This window comes from Rhinatrema bivittatum, chromosome 7, assembly GCF_901001135.1.
Source record: "Rhinatrema bivittatum chromosome 7, aRhiBiv1.1, whole genome shotgun sequence".
Taxonomy (NCBI): domain Eukaryota; kingdom Metazoa; phylum Chordata; class Amphibia; order Gymnophiona; family Rhinatrematidae; genus Rhinatrema; species Rhinatrema bivittatum.
The window spans coordinates 72,786,543-72,804,277 of NC_042621.1; the positions used below are offsets into that span (position 1 = coordinate 72,786,543).

Here is a 17,735-nt window from a genome sequence, read left to right on the forward strand (position 1 = left end):
GGAAACTGTCCTGTACTATTCTTGTTCTTCGCTAAAACCATTTTACAAGTCACACGCAGATTTATTTCCTGTTTTCGGCCTATGAATTAAAATGAAGTCCAACCTGTCATGTGTTGCCATAGGCCAATCCTTCTTTTTGTACATAGAACTGTCAGAAGTTTGAAGCTTGTGAGCACTGGCGTCGCCTCTCATCAAGGCCTTGACCATAACTAGGCCCCTTGAAAATAGTGCAGTGCAACCTGCCTTGCTCTTTGTGCCTAATTTCAGCTCAGCAAGATGTTCTCCCCAAAAAGTGACATGCCCAGACTGAGACCAAATGAGCTTCTGTATTCCTGCACATATAAACTTTGGTATTTCTGTATATTTTCAAAAGCTAGTACTGCCTGTCACAAAACAGCCGAAAAGTCAAAGAATCAAAAACAAGAATAGGGTAATTTGATCTAACCATTGAGGGATGCACTGTATATGCTCTTACAAGCATATCAACTAGGCGTATTAATCACAGTACAAACAGCCACTCTGTTCATTATCTATTCTGTTTATATTTCTCTCACACAGACCTAAATACATTTCTTTTAAAGAAATGGTGAAAGGTTGTTTTTTTCCCCCCCCTTTCTTGATCTGCCCTGTGGCTCTGGCAGATCCTGGTTGACCCAAGAAGGATGCTTCCTCTGAGGTATACCACCAGTTCTGCCTTATGGCCAGCAGAGGCTGCCATGGTAACAGCCGCCATCTTCTTTCTCTGCTCAGGTCTGAGCACACCATTTCCACTGCACATTTGGGCTTGACTTGCCACAGTGGAAGGGGGATTCGAACATGGATCCCTAGTGCCACAACACTGTGGCCTGAGCCACGGAGCCATCCTAGCAATAAAGAGCTTTACATGGCAATTATGTTATCATCTTCTTTTTTTCTTCACAAGTCAGGGTCAGTTGAGGGGGAGGGACAAGAAGGGCAATTGACCGGGGTCCCAGCACCTCAAGAAGCATCCATGGTATAGCCGAGTCATGTTACTGAGGCAGAGCTTCAGGGCACCTGACATTGACTGGGACCGCTCCTTAGTTTTTGCCCTGGACTTCAGTGTGTCTAACACCAACCCTGATAAATGTGAATTATGGAAGAGTCTGTGGAGGATAAAATATATACATATGTAGCCACTGCCCCGACTTTTCACTGGGCACAGGAGTTCATTGGGAAACTCATGGGCAAGCACAGAACCCCATTGCCTTCTTGGGGGGGGTGTTGCGTTCGGGCCTGCTCTTCACTCTCGCTCCGCCCTCTCTACCTCTGGGGCGACTCCCTCCGGGCCTGATGGACGGCTTGCTGCCGCGGCATCTCCATGCCGCTTCTTTCCGGCGTCCCTGGACCGGCTCAATGCTGCGGATCCGCGAGGTTCCTGATGACGTAGGGCGCGCGCGCGCTCCGAAGTATGTACCAGCAAGGGCGCGAACCTCAGAGGCGTCCCCCTGTATTGACATCATCCACTTCCAACATAAAGGGGTAGATTTTAAAAAAGCGCGCCTTGGCGTACTTTTGTTGGCGCATCAGGCGCCAACAAAAGTACGCTGGATTTTAGTAGATACGCGCGTAGCCGCTAAAATCCTGGATCGGCATGCGCAAGGCTGCCGATTTCGTGTAGCCGGCGTGCGCCGAGCCGCACAGCCTGCCGCCGTTCCCTCCGAGGCCGCTCCGATTTCGGAGCGGCCTCGGAGGGAACTTGCTTTCACCCTCCCCTCACCTTCCCCTCCCTTCCTCTATCTAACCCACCCCCCGGCCCTATCTAAACCCCCCCCTACCTTTGTCGGGGGATTTACGCCTCCCGGAGGGAGAAGAAAATCCCCACGCGCAAGCGGGCCGCTAGCGCGCCGAGACGCAACCTGGGGGCAGTTCCGGAGGGCACGGCCACGCCCCCGGACCGCCCCGGGCCGAAACCACGCCCCCGGGCCCGCCCCTGAAACTCCGCGTTCCGCCCCCAAAACGCTGCACCAATCGGCCCCGCCCCTGACACGCCCCCAACACGCCCCCCCTCGAAAAACCCCGGGACTTACGCGAGTCCCGGGGCTCTGCGCGCGCCGGTAGGCCTATGGAACATAGGCGCACCGGCGCGCAAGGCCCTGCTCGCGTAAATCCAGGCGGATTTACGCGAGCAGGGCTTTTAAAATCTACCCCAAAAGGTCTTCACTTGTGCTTACTATTCGAGTTAGCAAGGACTTCGGACTACGGACTATGAATCGAACTCGGTCTAGGTATACGGATTCGTCCAAGCTACTCTACCTCCTCGGACTTACCAGGGTTCCCGCTCCTCGGGGGCCTCGCTCTCTTTTCTCTATTTCAGATTGCAGATAGGAACAGGTACTCGCTCCTCGAGGGCCCATGTTCCTGAAGACTCTGAAGATTCTCTACTGCCTAGAAGCTATTACAGATACAGATAATCGTGAGTTGCCACCGCTCTCTCAGAGCTTTCCCTGGGACCAGGTACTCGCTCCTCGAGGGCCTAACTCTTTCCAGCTACTGAGCCTCCTTAAGATTTCATGTGAGATTGTCATCTACTACTGGCTATGTAATCAGCATTAGGGATGTGAATTGTGTGCCCGATCGTTTTAACGATCGGGTTCGGCTGGGAGGGGGGGGGAAATCTGATCGTTAGAGATGTGAATTGGGATCGGTTCCGATTCCAATTCACATCACTAATTTTTTTTAGTGAGGCCTGCGCCGATAAAAAAAAAAAAACCCCACCCGACCCTTTAAAATTACCCCCTTAGCCTCCCCCACTCTCCCGACTCCCCCGCAAAACTTTTTACACATACCTGGTGGTCCAGGGGGGCCGCGGGCAGCGATCTCCCGTTCCCAGGCCATCAGCTGCGCTAAAAAAAATGGCGCCGATGGCCCTTTGCCCTTACCATGTGACAGGGCAAAGTAAGCGCCGGCGCCATTTTGAATATTGGCAATACGGCCCGAGTGCAGGAGATCGCTCCCGGACCCCCGCTGGACCCCCAGGGACTTTTGGCCAGCTTAATGGAGGATTCGGGTAAGCCTAAATATAAACCATTGCAATAGTCTATGCCGGAAAGAATTAAAGCTTGCGAGACTGATCTAAAGTCATTAAAAAGTAATAAAGGTCTTAATCTTTTTACCACATGTAATTTAAAAAATGAATTTTTCACAACCTTAGAAATGTGTTGTGAAAGTGATAAATTTGAATCGATCCAGACTCCCAGGTTCCGGGTGATTTTGGTGATTTGGATGGTATCTTTACCCAGCTTAATATTTGCAGAAGGAGCATTATTAGAATTTGATATAAAGCTCAGTAGCAGAATTTCTGTTTTCTTTTTGTTTAGTTTTAAACGGTTATGAGCCATCCATTTTTCGATGGTACTTATATATAACTGCACCATAGCCAATGTTTCTGCCCAAGAAGATTTATACGGTACAAAGAGTTGAATATCATCAGCGTAGATCTTATACTGTACATTCAGTGATGAAAGAATATGACACAAGGGAAGCAAGTAGATATTGAATAATATTGGTGATAAAGAAGAACCCTGAGGTACACCTGTAGATTGGGAATAATGGAAGAAGAATGAGAACCTATATTAATTTGACAATGACGATGTTCAAGAAAACTTTTAAACCAATTCAATACTGTGGAACGAAGTCCTATATAATGTAAAATGGATAGTAAAATTTTATGGTCCAAGGTGTCAAATGCAGCTGAGATATCCAAAAAGATTACCAAATAGTCTGTGTTGGAGTCAAAACCTCTTAAAAACTTATTGAAGGATGAAAGGAGAAGAGTTTCCGTAGAATAGACCTTACGAAATCCATGTTGATTAGGGTTTAAAATACTGTGTTCATTCAAGTAATCTTTAAGCTGGAATAAAACAACGGATTCCAGAGTTTTTGCTAAGGATGATAAAGAGGCTATAGGTCTCAAATTTGAGAATTCCGAAAATGGGTGAGAGTTATTCTTCAATATAGGCAATACTGAGGTTTGTTTTAGCACATCTGGGAATTTTCCCAATTCTAATGACTGGTTAAGAGTTTGGCATATATAATCAGGATAATTCTCAATGATGCCCCTAAACAATGAACCTGGACAAGAATTAAAAGGTGAATTTGAAACTTTTTGTTTGCTTACAATTTTTGTATAATGTCCAAAGAAATTGCCTGAAACTCAGACCATTCTGCATTAAAGGCTTTCTGTTCATAATTGGGATACGGCAGGTTGCTGAATTCTTGGGTTATTGTTTCAATTTTTCCTTGAAAAAAGTTTGCAATTTGGTTACAAGTTTCGTTTGTAATTTCTACGTAGCCGTGGGTATCTTATAAAATCCGGGATCGGCACGCGCAAGGCTGCCGATTTTGGGCAGCCTGCGTGTGCCGAGCCGCGCAGCCTGCCTCCGTTCCCTCCGAGGCCGCTCCGAAATCGGAGCGGCCTCGGAGGGAACTTTCTTTCGCCCTCCCCTCACCTTCCCCTCCCTAACCCACCCCCCCGGCCCTATCTAACCCCCCCCCCCCACCTTTATCCATGGATTTACGCCTGCCGGAGGCAGACGTAAATCCGCATGCGCCAGCGGGCTGCTGGTGTGCCAAGACCCGACCCGGGGGCTGTTCCGGAGGGCACGGCCACGCCCCTGGAATGCCCCCGGGCCGAAACCACGCCCCCGGGCCCGCCCCCAAATGCCGCGTCACGCCCCCGAAACGCCGCGTCATTTGGCGACGCCCCTGACACGCCCCCTTTAAAAAGCCCCGGGACTTACGCGCGTCCCGGGGCTCTGCGCGCCGGCATGCGAGGGCCCTGCTCGCATAAATCCGGTCGGATTTATGCGAGCAGGGTATTTAAAATCCGCCCGTTAATGTTTTAACTATATTAAATAGTACAGCAGGATCATTATTGGCTTTTGCGATTTTCTCCGCATAATAATGTTTTTTTTGCTATATTTACTTCTTTTCTATATAGCTTTAAAGTGTCAGAAAAATCCATTTTTGTATTTAAGTTTTTTTGCTTTAACCAGATACGTTCCTTTTTCCTAAGATCAGTCTTTAAGAGATGAAGCCTATCATTAAACCATGGGAAGTTTGGTTTGCTAGGATTTTTCTTTTGAGTTATCAATTTGAAAGGGGCGACCAGATCTAATGTCTTTATAATAGCCAAGTCCCAGTTCTCTAAAGATTTATCTACGTTTTTTCAGCCAATTCATTCGGTAAGTTGGAGGTTAGTTCATTTATGACTATTTCAAGAGATACAGTTTTTCTTTTTTTAAATTGCTTTACTGAAAGATTTTGAGGTTTATTCTTAGTTGGTAATGCTGAGAAAGAAATCAAATGATGATCTGACCATAAACTACCTCGGACTTCAAGCTAGATGGTAATATATTAATATAATGAAGGATTATGAAAAACCAAATCCAAGGTGTTACCCCTATTATGTGTGGGACCTGAGATCAGTTGTTCCCAGCCTAAGCCAAGCATAGCATTTAAAAAGGAAGAAACTTGGCTAGAAGGAGGATCGTTATTTATTTGTAAGTTGAAATCGCCTATTAAAATTGTTTCCTCTAAATTCACCATCACCGATGAAATAATTTCTAAAAACTGGGATAAATCACGTTCTAAGGATTTTGGGGAACAGTACGTTAAAATCACATTCAAATATCACATTCAAATCATCCAGGGCCACAGGCTACTTTCCCGCCACGGCCCCTTTAAGAGTGCGTGAGTCGCGTGCACACCTAAGTCAGGACCCGGAGGAAGCAGGACGGCAGCATCACTCTTCGGCCCTCGCGGGGAGGCCCTCCAGGCGCAGGGAGGAACCACGGAGGAGTCAGAAGCGACAGAGGCGGCTGCAGGCGCTCGGGGAACAGCGGCAGCTGTCCACCGCCACGAGTGAAGGTGAACCACAGCTGGCAGCTGGATTCCTGGGGTGAGAAGGCCCGGGCGTGGGCCTACCGCGGCTGGGACACATAACAGGGAATGTGTGTCCAAGACAAATAGCCTCCAAAGAGTTTGTGCACGTACAGAATCATGAGCAATATTTATTTTTTTGTGGACTGTATACGCACCGATTTTGCTTGTCTTGTGCTTATTGTTTTCCTGTGTGCGCATGCACAGCTTACAGGGAACACTGAATGCCATTATCTCTTACAGACTTCTAAGAAAAGTTTGTACCGTGCCTTTTGGGCCGCCTACCAGAAAGAATTGTATAAGGAAAGTAACAGCGGTGGGTTTCGCGACATTTTCTTGCTCTGAGCGCACAATTCTTCCTGCTTCTCATAAAATCTATCATTTAGGGCAGAAGTTCTCGACAGGTGTGTCAGGACACGCTAGTGTGTCACGAAGTCCCGGGAGGTGTGTCGCAGAGCCAGCAGAAGACTGATCTTTCCTCATCAGCCAGGGCAGGAGTTAGCTGACTTCTTTTATTGGGTAGGATAGGAAGCTGTTCTTGCTTCCTTCTCCTCTTCCTGGCCAGTGGGAGGTTGTTCCCTCCTCCTTCACCCAGATCAGAGCGAGATATCACCAACTCCTGTTCATATGGGCCCGGCAGGACAGCAACTTTATCTTCCTCTGCCTGGCCTGGCAGTGAGGCTGCTGCTGCTCTCTTCACCCCATGGGGCCTGGATGTGAAAGCAGGAGCCTGAGGGAGAAAGGTACATGCTTTATAGATCCTCTGCTGCTGCCTCCTCATCTTCCCCCTCCTCAATGCTTCTTGCCCTCATCTGCTGCTGATACTCTGGATTGGACTGAAGTCTTTTCTGCTGGCTGGGAGCCAGGAAGAGGGGGAAATGCACTCGGCAGGAAGGCATGGCAAGATAGGGAGTCAGGGGTGAGGGAAAGGAGGTTGGGGTTGCTGGGTAGGGAGAGGTGGAGGAGGAAGGGGTTGGGGGTTGCTGGGTTGGAGAGAGAGATGGAGATATGGGACTGCTGGGATGGAGAAGAGGGGAGCAGAGGGGAGCAGAGAGTAGGGGATGCTGAGCAGGAAGGGGTAGGAAAGAGGTGGTCAGAGGTATTCTGGGTAGGGAAGGGGGAGAGGGAAGAGCTGGGAGCGATGAGCAGGGGAGAGAGGGAGCACGGGGAAGAGGATGTGGGGTGGGGGTGAAGGAGTTCGATTTTGTGAACGTCTGAAGAATGAGACGACTGAAAACCTTTCAACTAACCATGCCAGCAGTGAAACGCACAGCCATCTTGAATGTATTAACATTTGAAACGCAAACGGCATGTATTACGTAGTGACGCTGTTACATACTGACATTTAGTGGAACGTGACTCCATTTTGGAATAATAATTTGTATTGTATTAATACGATCGCCGCTATAAAATGTCTAACACGTCAATTAAATGACGAAACAATAGTCTGATCATAAGCTACACCTACTAGAAGACCACGCTAGAAAGTGCTTGTTCAGCAGTTTGTAAATTGTTTGTTCAGCAGTTAGTAGAACGCATGTGTGAAAGATAAGAACTGTAAAGTGTATAAAAGTTTGCTCCTAAGGGGGCGTGGCATGCAGTTGTACTAAGCCCTTGTCTTAGCTGCATCTTGCTGGCAATAAAAGTCTATCTTTGCGGATCAGTTGTCTGGGCCTCCTTACTGACTTTTGGATACGGTTACAGGGGGTGTCGGGAATGTTGGTCAGGGATAGGAGCATGTGAAGGGATGATTGAGTAGTTGGGAGAAGTGAGGGGTGATGGGGGCATGAAGGGGAGTGAGTGGGTACAAGGGCCATCCTATGTCAGTTTTGAGAATATGAATTTTTCTCTCTTTGAGCTTTGCTTAGTATAGGAGGAAACATATTTTTGTTTCTAGTCTCCATTTTTGCCCTGCATGCAGGAGGTATTGGGGTTTCTATTCCAGGTTTGTTTCCACATTTGTAATTTGTGGTCTTTTATTCAATATTTGATGTTCTGTGTTCTGTGTGTATGTGACTGAGATGAGGTAGTTTAGTAGTAGTTAGTATTTTTTTGTATTTGTTGTATTTTCTCAATATTATATTGCACTGGCGGTGAACTTCTGTCTTTTCATGGGTAGGGCTATTGCTGTTTAATTTCTTGGAGTTAGTGCTGCTGAGGTATGGCAGATTTGATAGACGTGTGCAGAGTGGGGTTTGTTTGTATTATTTTACAATGCACTTGGTAACAGAGGAAATTTGTGATGCTGTTATTAAGATGACACCAGAATCAGAATTTTTTTTTTTTTGTATGGTGAGGTGTACAGGGCAATGTCTTAGTTCTGCTCTGTTAGAAAGCAGAGATTCCTGTGGCTGCAGAGCATGTGCTTATATTTAGTCCCATGATCGTCATGTGTTCAGTGTGTCAGGCTTGTGAGCGTCACTTCTCAGGTGTGTCCTGACAGGAAAATGGTCGAGAACCACTGATTTAGAGAGTCCTAGCAAGATTCTGCGTGAGCCTTCTCGCACACTTAACAGCTACAGCCGCTGGGGTTGCAGTTTGGTGCGGCATCAGAACCGGTGCCCCTGCTATTGCATCCGAAACCCAGCAGCAGCCGCCGCCCACTCGCGTCAGTCCGCCCGAACAGACCTGCCCCGCCCTTCCCGGATGACTTTTTTTTGGGGGGGGGGGGTCTTCTCCACCAATCGGGCAAGAATCCGAAAGCACCAATCAGGAGCGGATGTCTAATCAGCCAATCAGGAAGTTGTTTACATCCCACGCAAGGTTGATGGTCCGGACGGAGGGACGAGGGAGGCGGCGCCCTGTGATTTGGCTCGCGCTGTTACTGTTCCTGGAACGCGGGAAGTGCTGGCAGGGGTATTGCAGATTTGGTAAGCATTGATTTAGTGTCTTTAGATTAATGAGCTTTCTTTTTGCTGCCATCAGCTGGCAGGTGCCTTTGTGCATGAGAAGTATGTGCCTGCATGCCTGTGTATTATTAAATCTGCGTTCTCCTTTGCTGGCCAAGTCCAGGCGTCAGCGGTCTGCTTGCCTTTTGATTTGGTTCTGTCTTTGTTACTCCTGCCTCAGGGGATGTCAAAGATGTGACTGTTTAAACTTGTAGGTCGTTTCCTTCCTCTGAGGATAGTTGACAATATCAAGGTTAATTTAGGTGCTGCTGCTTGTGACTATGTAGGTTTTCCCCTTAACTTCATAGTACAAGTTTCTGTGACTCCCAGGTGTACACAGATGTATTAGTTTTAGGGGTTGTTTTTGTTTTTGCTTAATTCTCACTTAATTTTAAATTTTGACCTTGTTAGAATTACTATAAAATAGTCTTATTTTGATAATTGTGGTCTGTCATTTTATAGCTAATATGGATTGGTGATGACTGAATATTTGAAATATATTTTCAGATTTAAACTTCAAATCTGAATAATTCTTTCTGTTGTACTTGCCTAATAAGTTTCCTTGATAGTTGTCTTAAGAAAAAGAATAACTGTCCTTGGAAATGCATTGTTCTCTGCTTTAATAATAGAGGGAAAAGGAAAAAAAAGGGGGAATCTCATTTAAACAGCAACCAATAAGGACACTAAATTTTAAGGTCTGGGATAACTTGCTGTTGCTGCTCATAACCAATAAGCCTGATACTTTTGAAGCTACCATAAGTTTGCTAGGCAGATTGGATGGACCGTTTGGTCCTTTTCTGCATTCATTTCTATGTTTCTATGAATAAAATATGCTAAGAACTTGGACACCCAAGTTCATTCAAGTGGATATTATCACATAAGTGACTAACATTTTGAGGTTTGACTTATTTATTTTTATTTATTTAAAATTATTTGTATTCTGCTCCTCCAAAGTTCAGGGTGTATAACAAAAAACTTACAAACATATATTTTTTTTTCATATAAATAGATAATAAGTAAAAGAAATAGTACACAAGTGGCAGAAAGGAAGTGCCTTTCTGTTTTAAATGTTCAAAATCATCTGAATCTAACTGGGGGTATTTTCAGCATCAGGACTGAATGTGTAGCAGTCTTGAAATTCCAATCCACATGTGTAAGATTTAGATGCATAACTTCAGATATAGATGCACAACTGTTCTTGATAGTAAGGAGAGGGGCTGGCAATCAGAGTAAGCGTAAATATCGATTGCATTTGAGAAACCCTTCAACCACTGATCTTGTACAAACCCTACTTCATTTCCCTGCCCTTCAGTTTGTTTATTTTTTTTATTATTATTAATCATCATAATAAAGAAAACAGCTCCAGCTCCTATCTCCCTTTTAAAAATGTTTATGTAGTCCTAGTGCCTGAAATATGTGCAGCCAGACCATCTATCCAGGTATTACTAATCTATATAGCGCTTAGGTTTGTCAATAAAAGGGGGTGATGATTTTAATATTATCATTAATATTACTGTTTGTTTCATTTTTTTTTTAATTTTCAAGATATATATTTGAATGCCTCCTGTGACAACCTGTGTAACAGAGTCAAACTATAGTTAAATGCAGATGGAAAGTGAACAAACACCAAAATAGCAAAGGTGGTGCTTAATTTTCACTGGTCTTTTGACATCAGTTGTGGAGATTAAAAGTTCTTGGTGGTTTTTATGTGTGTCAAAGCAGACTTGAAATTTACTGTGTTGAATTATTCTGTAGCAGAAACCTTTTTTTCTGCACCATTTTAGATATGTTTTAGTAATTTTGTTTTACTTGTTACACAATTTTTAATCTGTATGGTATTCTTGTAAACTGCTATGATGGCTTGAGTAGCAGTATAGAAATATATTTTTTAAATAACTGTTTATGATGGCAGACCAGTGCTGAGGTTGTGATGCCATTTTTTTTTTTAACCAGTATAGAAGATAAGATTAGAAGTAAATCAAATGGATAAACAGAGTTCCCTGTACATACCCAGATCAGTCCAGACTCCTGGGTTTTGCCTCCGTGCCAGCAGATAGAAATAGAGAAAGTTTTACCGACACTTTACATAACCCAGTGTGCCACCTGCAGTCCCTCAGTATTTTTCTGTCTCCAACAGATGGTAGATGGTGCAAAACCTGCAGTTCTGCAGTCAGGCTGTTGAGGCAGCTACAGGCTCAGTGTGGCTGTTTTCTTTTAGACTGTCCCTTTTTATATTTGGTTGATTTTTCTTTTTTTCTGCTAGCATTCTAGGGAGTAGGTATTGTAAGTTTGATAAAGTTTTGAAGAAGAAAAAGTCTGGCTTTTTTCTGATCTGCCACGCAGCCTGCACACCTGGAACCTGAACCTCTACACCATTGGAAAGTATTGGTTTCTATTATCTTTATTTGTTCTCAGAGAGTTAAAAACAAACAAACAAGGAGCTACTTAGAGGAATCTGTGCAGCAGCGAGGTTCCAGGGGAGCTCGGCGATGGGGGGTTTTTCAGCAGCTTCTCTGCCTGCGGAGGAGACCAGGTGTTGGCTTCATGGCACTGAGAGACTGTTCCCCCTGCTTGCCGTTGAGGTGCTGTGGGTGTGGGGGAGGAACAGCGCGTGCATGCAGCAAAAGCACTCAGGGGTCTGCATCAAGCATGGCTGCACTGGTAGAGCAAGCCTCCAGGGTGACGCGTTCTAGGTTGGAGGCTTTCTCCGTTAGCATGGAAACGGCTGCCATTTTCGATTCCCTAGCAGCCTTGGTGGGAGAGACGGGGGAATCCCCTCCTCAACTACTGCTGGCAGTTCCCTGTTCCGCAGAGGTGCAGAGAGGCACTTGTACTGAGGAGGCGTAGAGGTCTTCTTCCGGTTTCAATTTACTTATGCGCAGAGCGTGTTTATCGAGATGCTGGCTCTTGGCCCCAGTCTCCATGGATTCTCAGCCAGTCAAGAGGCCTGAGCTGTTGAGAAGCTCTTCAGGACGATGATTTCAGTGCCAGATGTTTAAACGGATCCAGGCCTAAACGCAATGAAGGTGCAGGCATTTCTTAGCTGTGTGGTAGGCCACTGCGGCGGTTCTTTTCTCACATGCACAGGCGTGTGCGTGCATTCTCACTGCATGGCGGTTGCATGCGCTGGGACCTGTGCGCATAAGGCCACAGCCTAGATTTGAGCGTGTATGCCTGCGACATAGATTTGAGTGCGTATTTGCACAGCTACTTGTGTGGCTACGACCATGGCTTACACGAGCACGTATTTGCACACGTACTTGTGTGCGTATGACTGCGACCTAGTGTTGAACGCGTATTTGCATGCATCCTGGAGGGTGTACGTGTACGCCTAGGTGGCATTGATGTGTGCACAGGAGGCTGCCTAGAGCCAAAGTTCTGGAGAGCTAGGCTCCAGGGTTGAACAGGTTCAAGTGCCTTGCTATCTGTGAGGATTGCCGTCTAATAGCAATTCAGTCCTCACTCTGTCTCTATTTGTGTCAGTGCTGTTTAGATGTTCAAAGCAATTTGACTACTACAGCTTTTGCTCAAGTTGGGTCATCCCCTTGGCTTCCCCGAGAGAGGTTAGAGAGGGCAAGGTTGGGCCTATGGACTCTGGTATAGATCCTTCTCCTCCTGGGTGAAATGTTTCCAGGGCCTGCAGACCTTTCTACAGGGGTGCCCAGTGAAAGCAAAGCAACCTACTATGTAGAGATCACATGCTTTGGCCTCCCATTTGTCAGTTACGCTAGGCAAATGCTGCAGGAAGGCTGTCCCTGGTAAAGTTCAAGGGGTGTGGATCATGAGACATCAGAGGATTCTGATGGAGAATTGGCTTTCTCACTTCTAGAAGAGAGAGAAATTGCATGTGATCGAGAGCCACTTTGATCTCTCCTCATTTTTTCCCAGAGATGTCTTGCTGAGTTTGTTGGCTCAGATCCTGAACGCGCTTAGGGATAGATTTTCTATTTGTGCACGGCCCACGGATTTTCCACCATGTGCGTGCCGGCGCGCACATGGTGGAAAATCCGTGGGCCGTGCACGCATGCGCTCCGGATCTTATAATCCATGTGCAAGCAGTGCACGCAAAGGGGGGCTTTCTGCAATTTCTGTGCAGCGATGCATCCTGGCCTTCGCCTTCGAAGAAGCCCGGCACTAGTGCGCGTGGCCAGGCCTTGTGCTCCCGAGCCAATTTCGAAGGGTCCCAGCCATGCGCGTAAAGCCCAGTACACGCACAAGTCCCAGGCTTCTTGGAAGGGAGGTTGGGGGAACTGGGGGAGGCCAGGATGCATCTGGGCTTTAGTACGGCTGGTGGTCAACTTTAAGTCAAGCATCCTGTTTCTTTTCCCTCCCTTTGCTAAAGGTCCAAGGAACCTTTAGCAAAGTATTACCTCAATAAAAACAAAAATTTTCCTGGGAATCACAAAGTGAAAGTTCCTGCATACTTGCACTTTCTAAATTAGTTTAGAATCAGCGGGTCAAACCTACCCACAGGCTTTCTGTTCGCTGACATGACCCCCCCTTAAAGCTAAGGGTTTTTTCCCCATTCTATGCCTGTGAGGAAAATGTTTAGTGAATCTGGCCTATGGACATTTAAGGAGATAAATCCTGTCTTGTACATCTGGTCCCTCGTGACTTGACAGAGTCTTTTAGCTAATACATTTTTATTTTTGCACAATATTAAGTTGCATCGTTATTTCACTAAAACAGGTTATTTTGGTTCCTTGCGTCACAACATATGAGCTGTCTCAACTTAAGTCAGTACTGGGGTTGAAATTCTCTTCTTTTTTTTTTTTTTTAACACGCTTTCAGTTCCACCACCATATTTGATGCACAGTTTAATCCCCACCTATAACCACAGCCTTTGCTGCTCTAGAACAAAACCTCTGATTTGTTCTTTGTTGTATGTCTTGTCTGCTGGTATTGACTGAAACTGTGAGTTCACAGGAGTAGACGCTGGCCACGACTCTGTGCACGTCCGGTATGTGCACCAGAAACTATTTCAGGAAATGAAGATCATTTAAACAGCATTAGCTGGAGAGCTAAAAGCAGATGTGTGCCTTTCAGTTTGATAGCCATGAAATAGCTTTAATCATTATTCTATTAACTGAACTTGATAACCAACCCCCTATACCTTTTTTCATAGCATCTGATTTCTGTATGGTTTTATTGAAGGGTGACACAACATTACTGACTGATTTTAAAGCAGAAAGGAGCACGTGCCTCATTGTGAATCCGGGAAACCATGTGAAAGAACCTTTATCTGTCTCTCTCTCTTTCAGTTACCCGAGTCTCCCTCCCTCTGAAGCTCTAAAGGATCATTAGGATGTGTAATGTGTGCACAGGAGTTTCTCAAGAGACAGAGAAGTCATCTGGTTTCCACCCTAGGCGGTGGCTCGGTGGAGAACTTTGAAAATGTGCTCGATTATCTGATAGCCTGGGACGTGCTAACGTGGGAAGACTATGAAAACGTGAGCATTCAGGGGCAAACCCTGTGCAGGTGGGCGCGAAACCTTTTGGACATTATCTGGAGTAAGGGCGAGAGAAGCGGTGAGCTCTTGGGAGCTGCCCTCCAGGCGGCCGAGAGGGGGTCTGCAGGGCTTGACTTAGCCTTGCAAGGCTTTGAAGATTTTTCTCCCGCCTCGAAGAATTTGCAGAAACACAGACCCCTTATTGTCAGAAAGATACATGGGCATGTCCAGAATGTGCTGATATTTTTACTGGACCGAGGCTTTATTACGAGGTACGAGTGTGATGAAATTCAGCTGCCGATATACACGCCGTCACAGCAGGTGAGATCAGACGTCCATTGTTGTATATTAAAAAAAATAAAATTACAATACCATTTTCTATGATGCTGAGGGATGTATTTGGCCTCCTTAAAATGAAACTCGTTTTGGGGGTCATAATTGCCCAAGAAGTTTTTTTTTTTGTTTTTTTTTTTAGGAGTTTAAAATGGAACACAAATATCCTTCTAAAATGCAAAGATTATGGTAAGAGAGTATGTTTAGTTGAAGTGAGAAGCTATTAAAAGTGGGGTTTTTTTTTTTAAATTTTTTTAAACCAATTTTGTTTTAAAGCCTTGATTCTAGTAATTTAAGGTGCTTTCCATTACTGTCTGTAAAAACATCTGCTGCCAGACATGAAATGTTAGATGTGAAAAGTCAATGTTAAATGTCCTTGGACACACCTGGCTCTAGTCTTTGGGAAACTGAATCTTAGTTCACCCATCCAATGTATGTGTTGAGAAAAGTTAGAATTGGTATTAGTATGAACCGGTAGACTCCATTAGTGGGACATGTCTGTCCTATGTAAGCTATCGCAGCAATGCTAATATAATTATCTATCTAATATACAGTTCCTAGATGACTGCGTGAACGTTTCAGCCCAGTCCTGTTTTATTTACGCTCGTTCCAAAGCATTCTCAGACGTTTGTCTTGCTTTTCATGAGCCATTCGAGCTGTAAACCCCCAAGTGATTAAAGAGCCCTGTGGTCCCATCGTTCAGTATCTGTCGGTGACTCTGTGCTTGCAGGTTCCTTAGTAAGCGGGGTGCAGACTGTTAGAAGCTGCAAGCATTGACTGTACCTTCTTCTGTGGACAATAATTTTGTTTGATATTTCCAAAGGCGAGAAGGCTCCTCGATCTGGTTAAAGCAAAAGGAAATGAAGCGGCTCGGTGCCTCTTTCAACACATTCAGCGTTTGGAAGACAGATCATCCCCTTTACGTTATGGTGAGCCACACACAAACCTACCCTCCCTTTCATGACTCCTGGTTTGTGTTTATATTTTTTTTTTCCACTGACATTTTCACTTTCAGATTGCGCAATGCTGCCTGCATATTTTTTTTCCCAAATTACGTTATTACTGAAAAAGGAAAAGTTGTTTCTTTTAAAAAGCAATCGGGCGAATTTCTTGTAAGAATGCTAATGAGAGAATATTTTGGGAATAATGCAATGCCTCCATAGCAGTTTAAGGTGTTTTATGACCAGAATGTGTGTGATAAGTGAAATCTGCTTTAGCACTACTATAGTATTTAAAAAAAATCTCTATTTTGCTAACATAGGGCCTTGTTCAAAAAACATTTTCCCATGTGGTACCTATAGAAAAAATCTATATTGAATAAGAAAGATAGAAACATGACGGCAGAATACCTTTATGGCCCATCCAGTAGGCCCATCCGTTCAATTTATATAGCATTATGATTCTCATCACTTCCTTTAAAGATCCTCTGTATTGAATTCAATAAAGCATTGGATAGATACGGTTTTTGCTCCACCATGTTCACTGGGAGGCTGTTCCAAGTCTCCACCACCCTCTCTGTAGAGAAATATTTCCTAGGATTACTCTTGAGTCTACCCCCTGTCGCCCTCATCCCATGATCCCTCCTGTGCATGGAAACCTTTGAGATATTTGAATGTATCCTATCTCCTCTTCTCACCTTTCCTCTAGGGTATACTTGTTTAGATCTTTAAGTCTATCCCCATATGATTTTAGAATGAAGACCACTGACCATGTTAATAACCGCTCCATCCTGTTTATATCCTATTGAAGGTGGGGTCTCCAGAACTGTACACGGTATTCCAAGTGAGGTCTCACCAGGGCAACGTCACCTCCCTTTTTCTGCTGACCAGTCCTCTCCCTATGCAGCCAAGCATCTTTCTGGCTTTTACCGAAACTTTATCCACTTATTTGTATCAGATCTTAAGGTAGAGGAAGTACATCAAAGGTTCAAAACAATGTCCATAAGGTTCAAGGTTTTATTGTATTCTGAGACAAGCAAAAAGCTCAAATTGTCAGCATCAAGCCAAATCATTCTTGTCAGAAACTTCACGGTTCCCCGACACGGGCCCTGTTTTGAAAAGACACAGGAGGGAGGCCCACAATTGATAGGGTCTGAACATTGAATCCCCAAAACCAAAAGATCCAGAGAAAAATTCTCTCTGAGAGGCTGCTGGATAATGGTTTAGTTCAGGAATGTTTTTTTGTAGTAGTTTTAGTGGGGATTTATCAGATCACGGTTTACAGCCTCCCTTTCCCTTCCTTGTGTGCTACATTTTCCTGTGTGAACTTGAGTCTGTGCGCACAGCTTACAGGGAGCAGTGGTGTCGGCCCATGAGAGATGGAAAGGCTGAAGAGGTTAGGGCTGTTCAGCTTGGGGAAGAGACGGCTGAGGAGGGATATAAGAGGTCCATAAAATCATGAGTGGACTCGAATGGGTAAATGTAAATCTGTTGTTTATTCTTTCAAAAAAAAAAAAAAAATACAAAGATTAGGAGACATTCCATGAAGTTAATAAGAATGTTGAAAACAAATCGGAGAATATTATTTTTCACTTGGTGCACAATTAAACTCTGGAATTCATTACTGGAGGCTGTAGTTAAGGCAGTTAGCGTAGCTGGGTTTAAAAAAGGTTTGGACAAATTCCAGGAGGAGAAGTCAAACTATTATGAACTAAGTAGACTTAAGAAATAGCCACTGCTTATCACTGCCTGATGGTAGCATGAGATACGTTTACTGTTTGGGACCTTGCCCCAGGTATTTGTGACCTGGATTGGAAACAGGATGCTGGGCTTGGTGAACCCTCGATCTGACCCAGTATGGCAAGTTCTTATGTTATGTTCTTACCACTTTTTATCTACCCTGCTCCTGTCCCCAAAGACTCATTGAAAAGGGCCCTCATTGGACATGCCAGAACGACTGCTTTGTCTTTGGGCAGCTTACTTTACCTCCATTGCCTCCAATACAAACTGAGACCTAGATTCATCATTTTGCAAGAATAGTGTCTGATGTAAAAAAACAAAAGGGGGGGGGAGGGATGTGGTTAGGGTAATTTTCGAAATACTGCAGTGTGTTTCTCTCTCTCTCTCTCTCTCTCTCTCTCTCCACTGTAGGAAGGGAAACGAGTAACGGGATTAGGTTTTGGGGGGCAATTTTACATGCATAGTCAGAGGTACAAACAGCACAG

The 17,735-nt window shown here is 45.0% G+C and overlaps 1 protein-coding gene across 2 annotated transcripts in view; it reads left to right on the top strand.

Annotated features, from left to right (window-relative positions):
* Positions 1 to 8,595: 8,595 nt before the first annotated feature.
* Positions 8,596 to 17,735, top strand: part of NOD2 (nucleotide binding oligomerization domain containing 2) — a 75,843-nt gene continuing 66,703 nt past the window's right edge. The window contains exons 1-3 of one of the 2 annotated variants that reach the window (XM_029608524.1): positions 8,596 to 8,771; positions 14,051 to 14,560; positions 15,396 to 15,501. In XM_029608524.1, coding sequence (XP_029464384.1) covers positions 14,102 to 14,560; positions 15,396 to 15,501 — 565 coding nt within the window. In that variant the 5' untranslated portion in view covers positions 8,596 to 8,771; positions 14,051 to 14,101. The remainder of the gene's footprint in view (positions 8,772 to 14,050; positions 14,561 to 15,395; positions 15,502 to 17,735) is intronic. The other variant, XM_029608523.1, reaches the window with a different exon arrangement.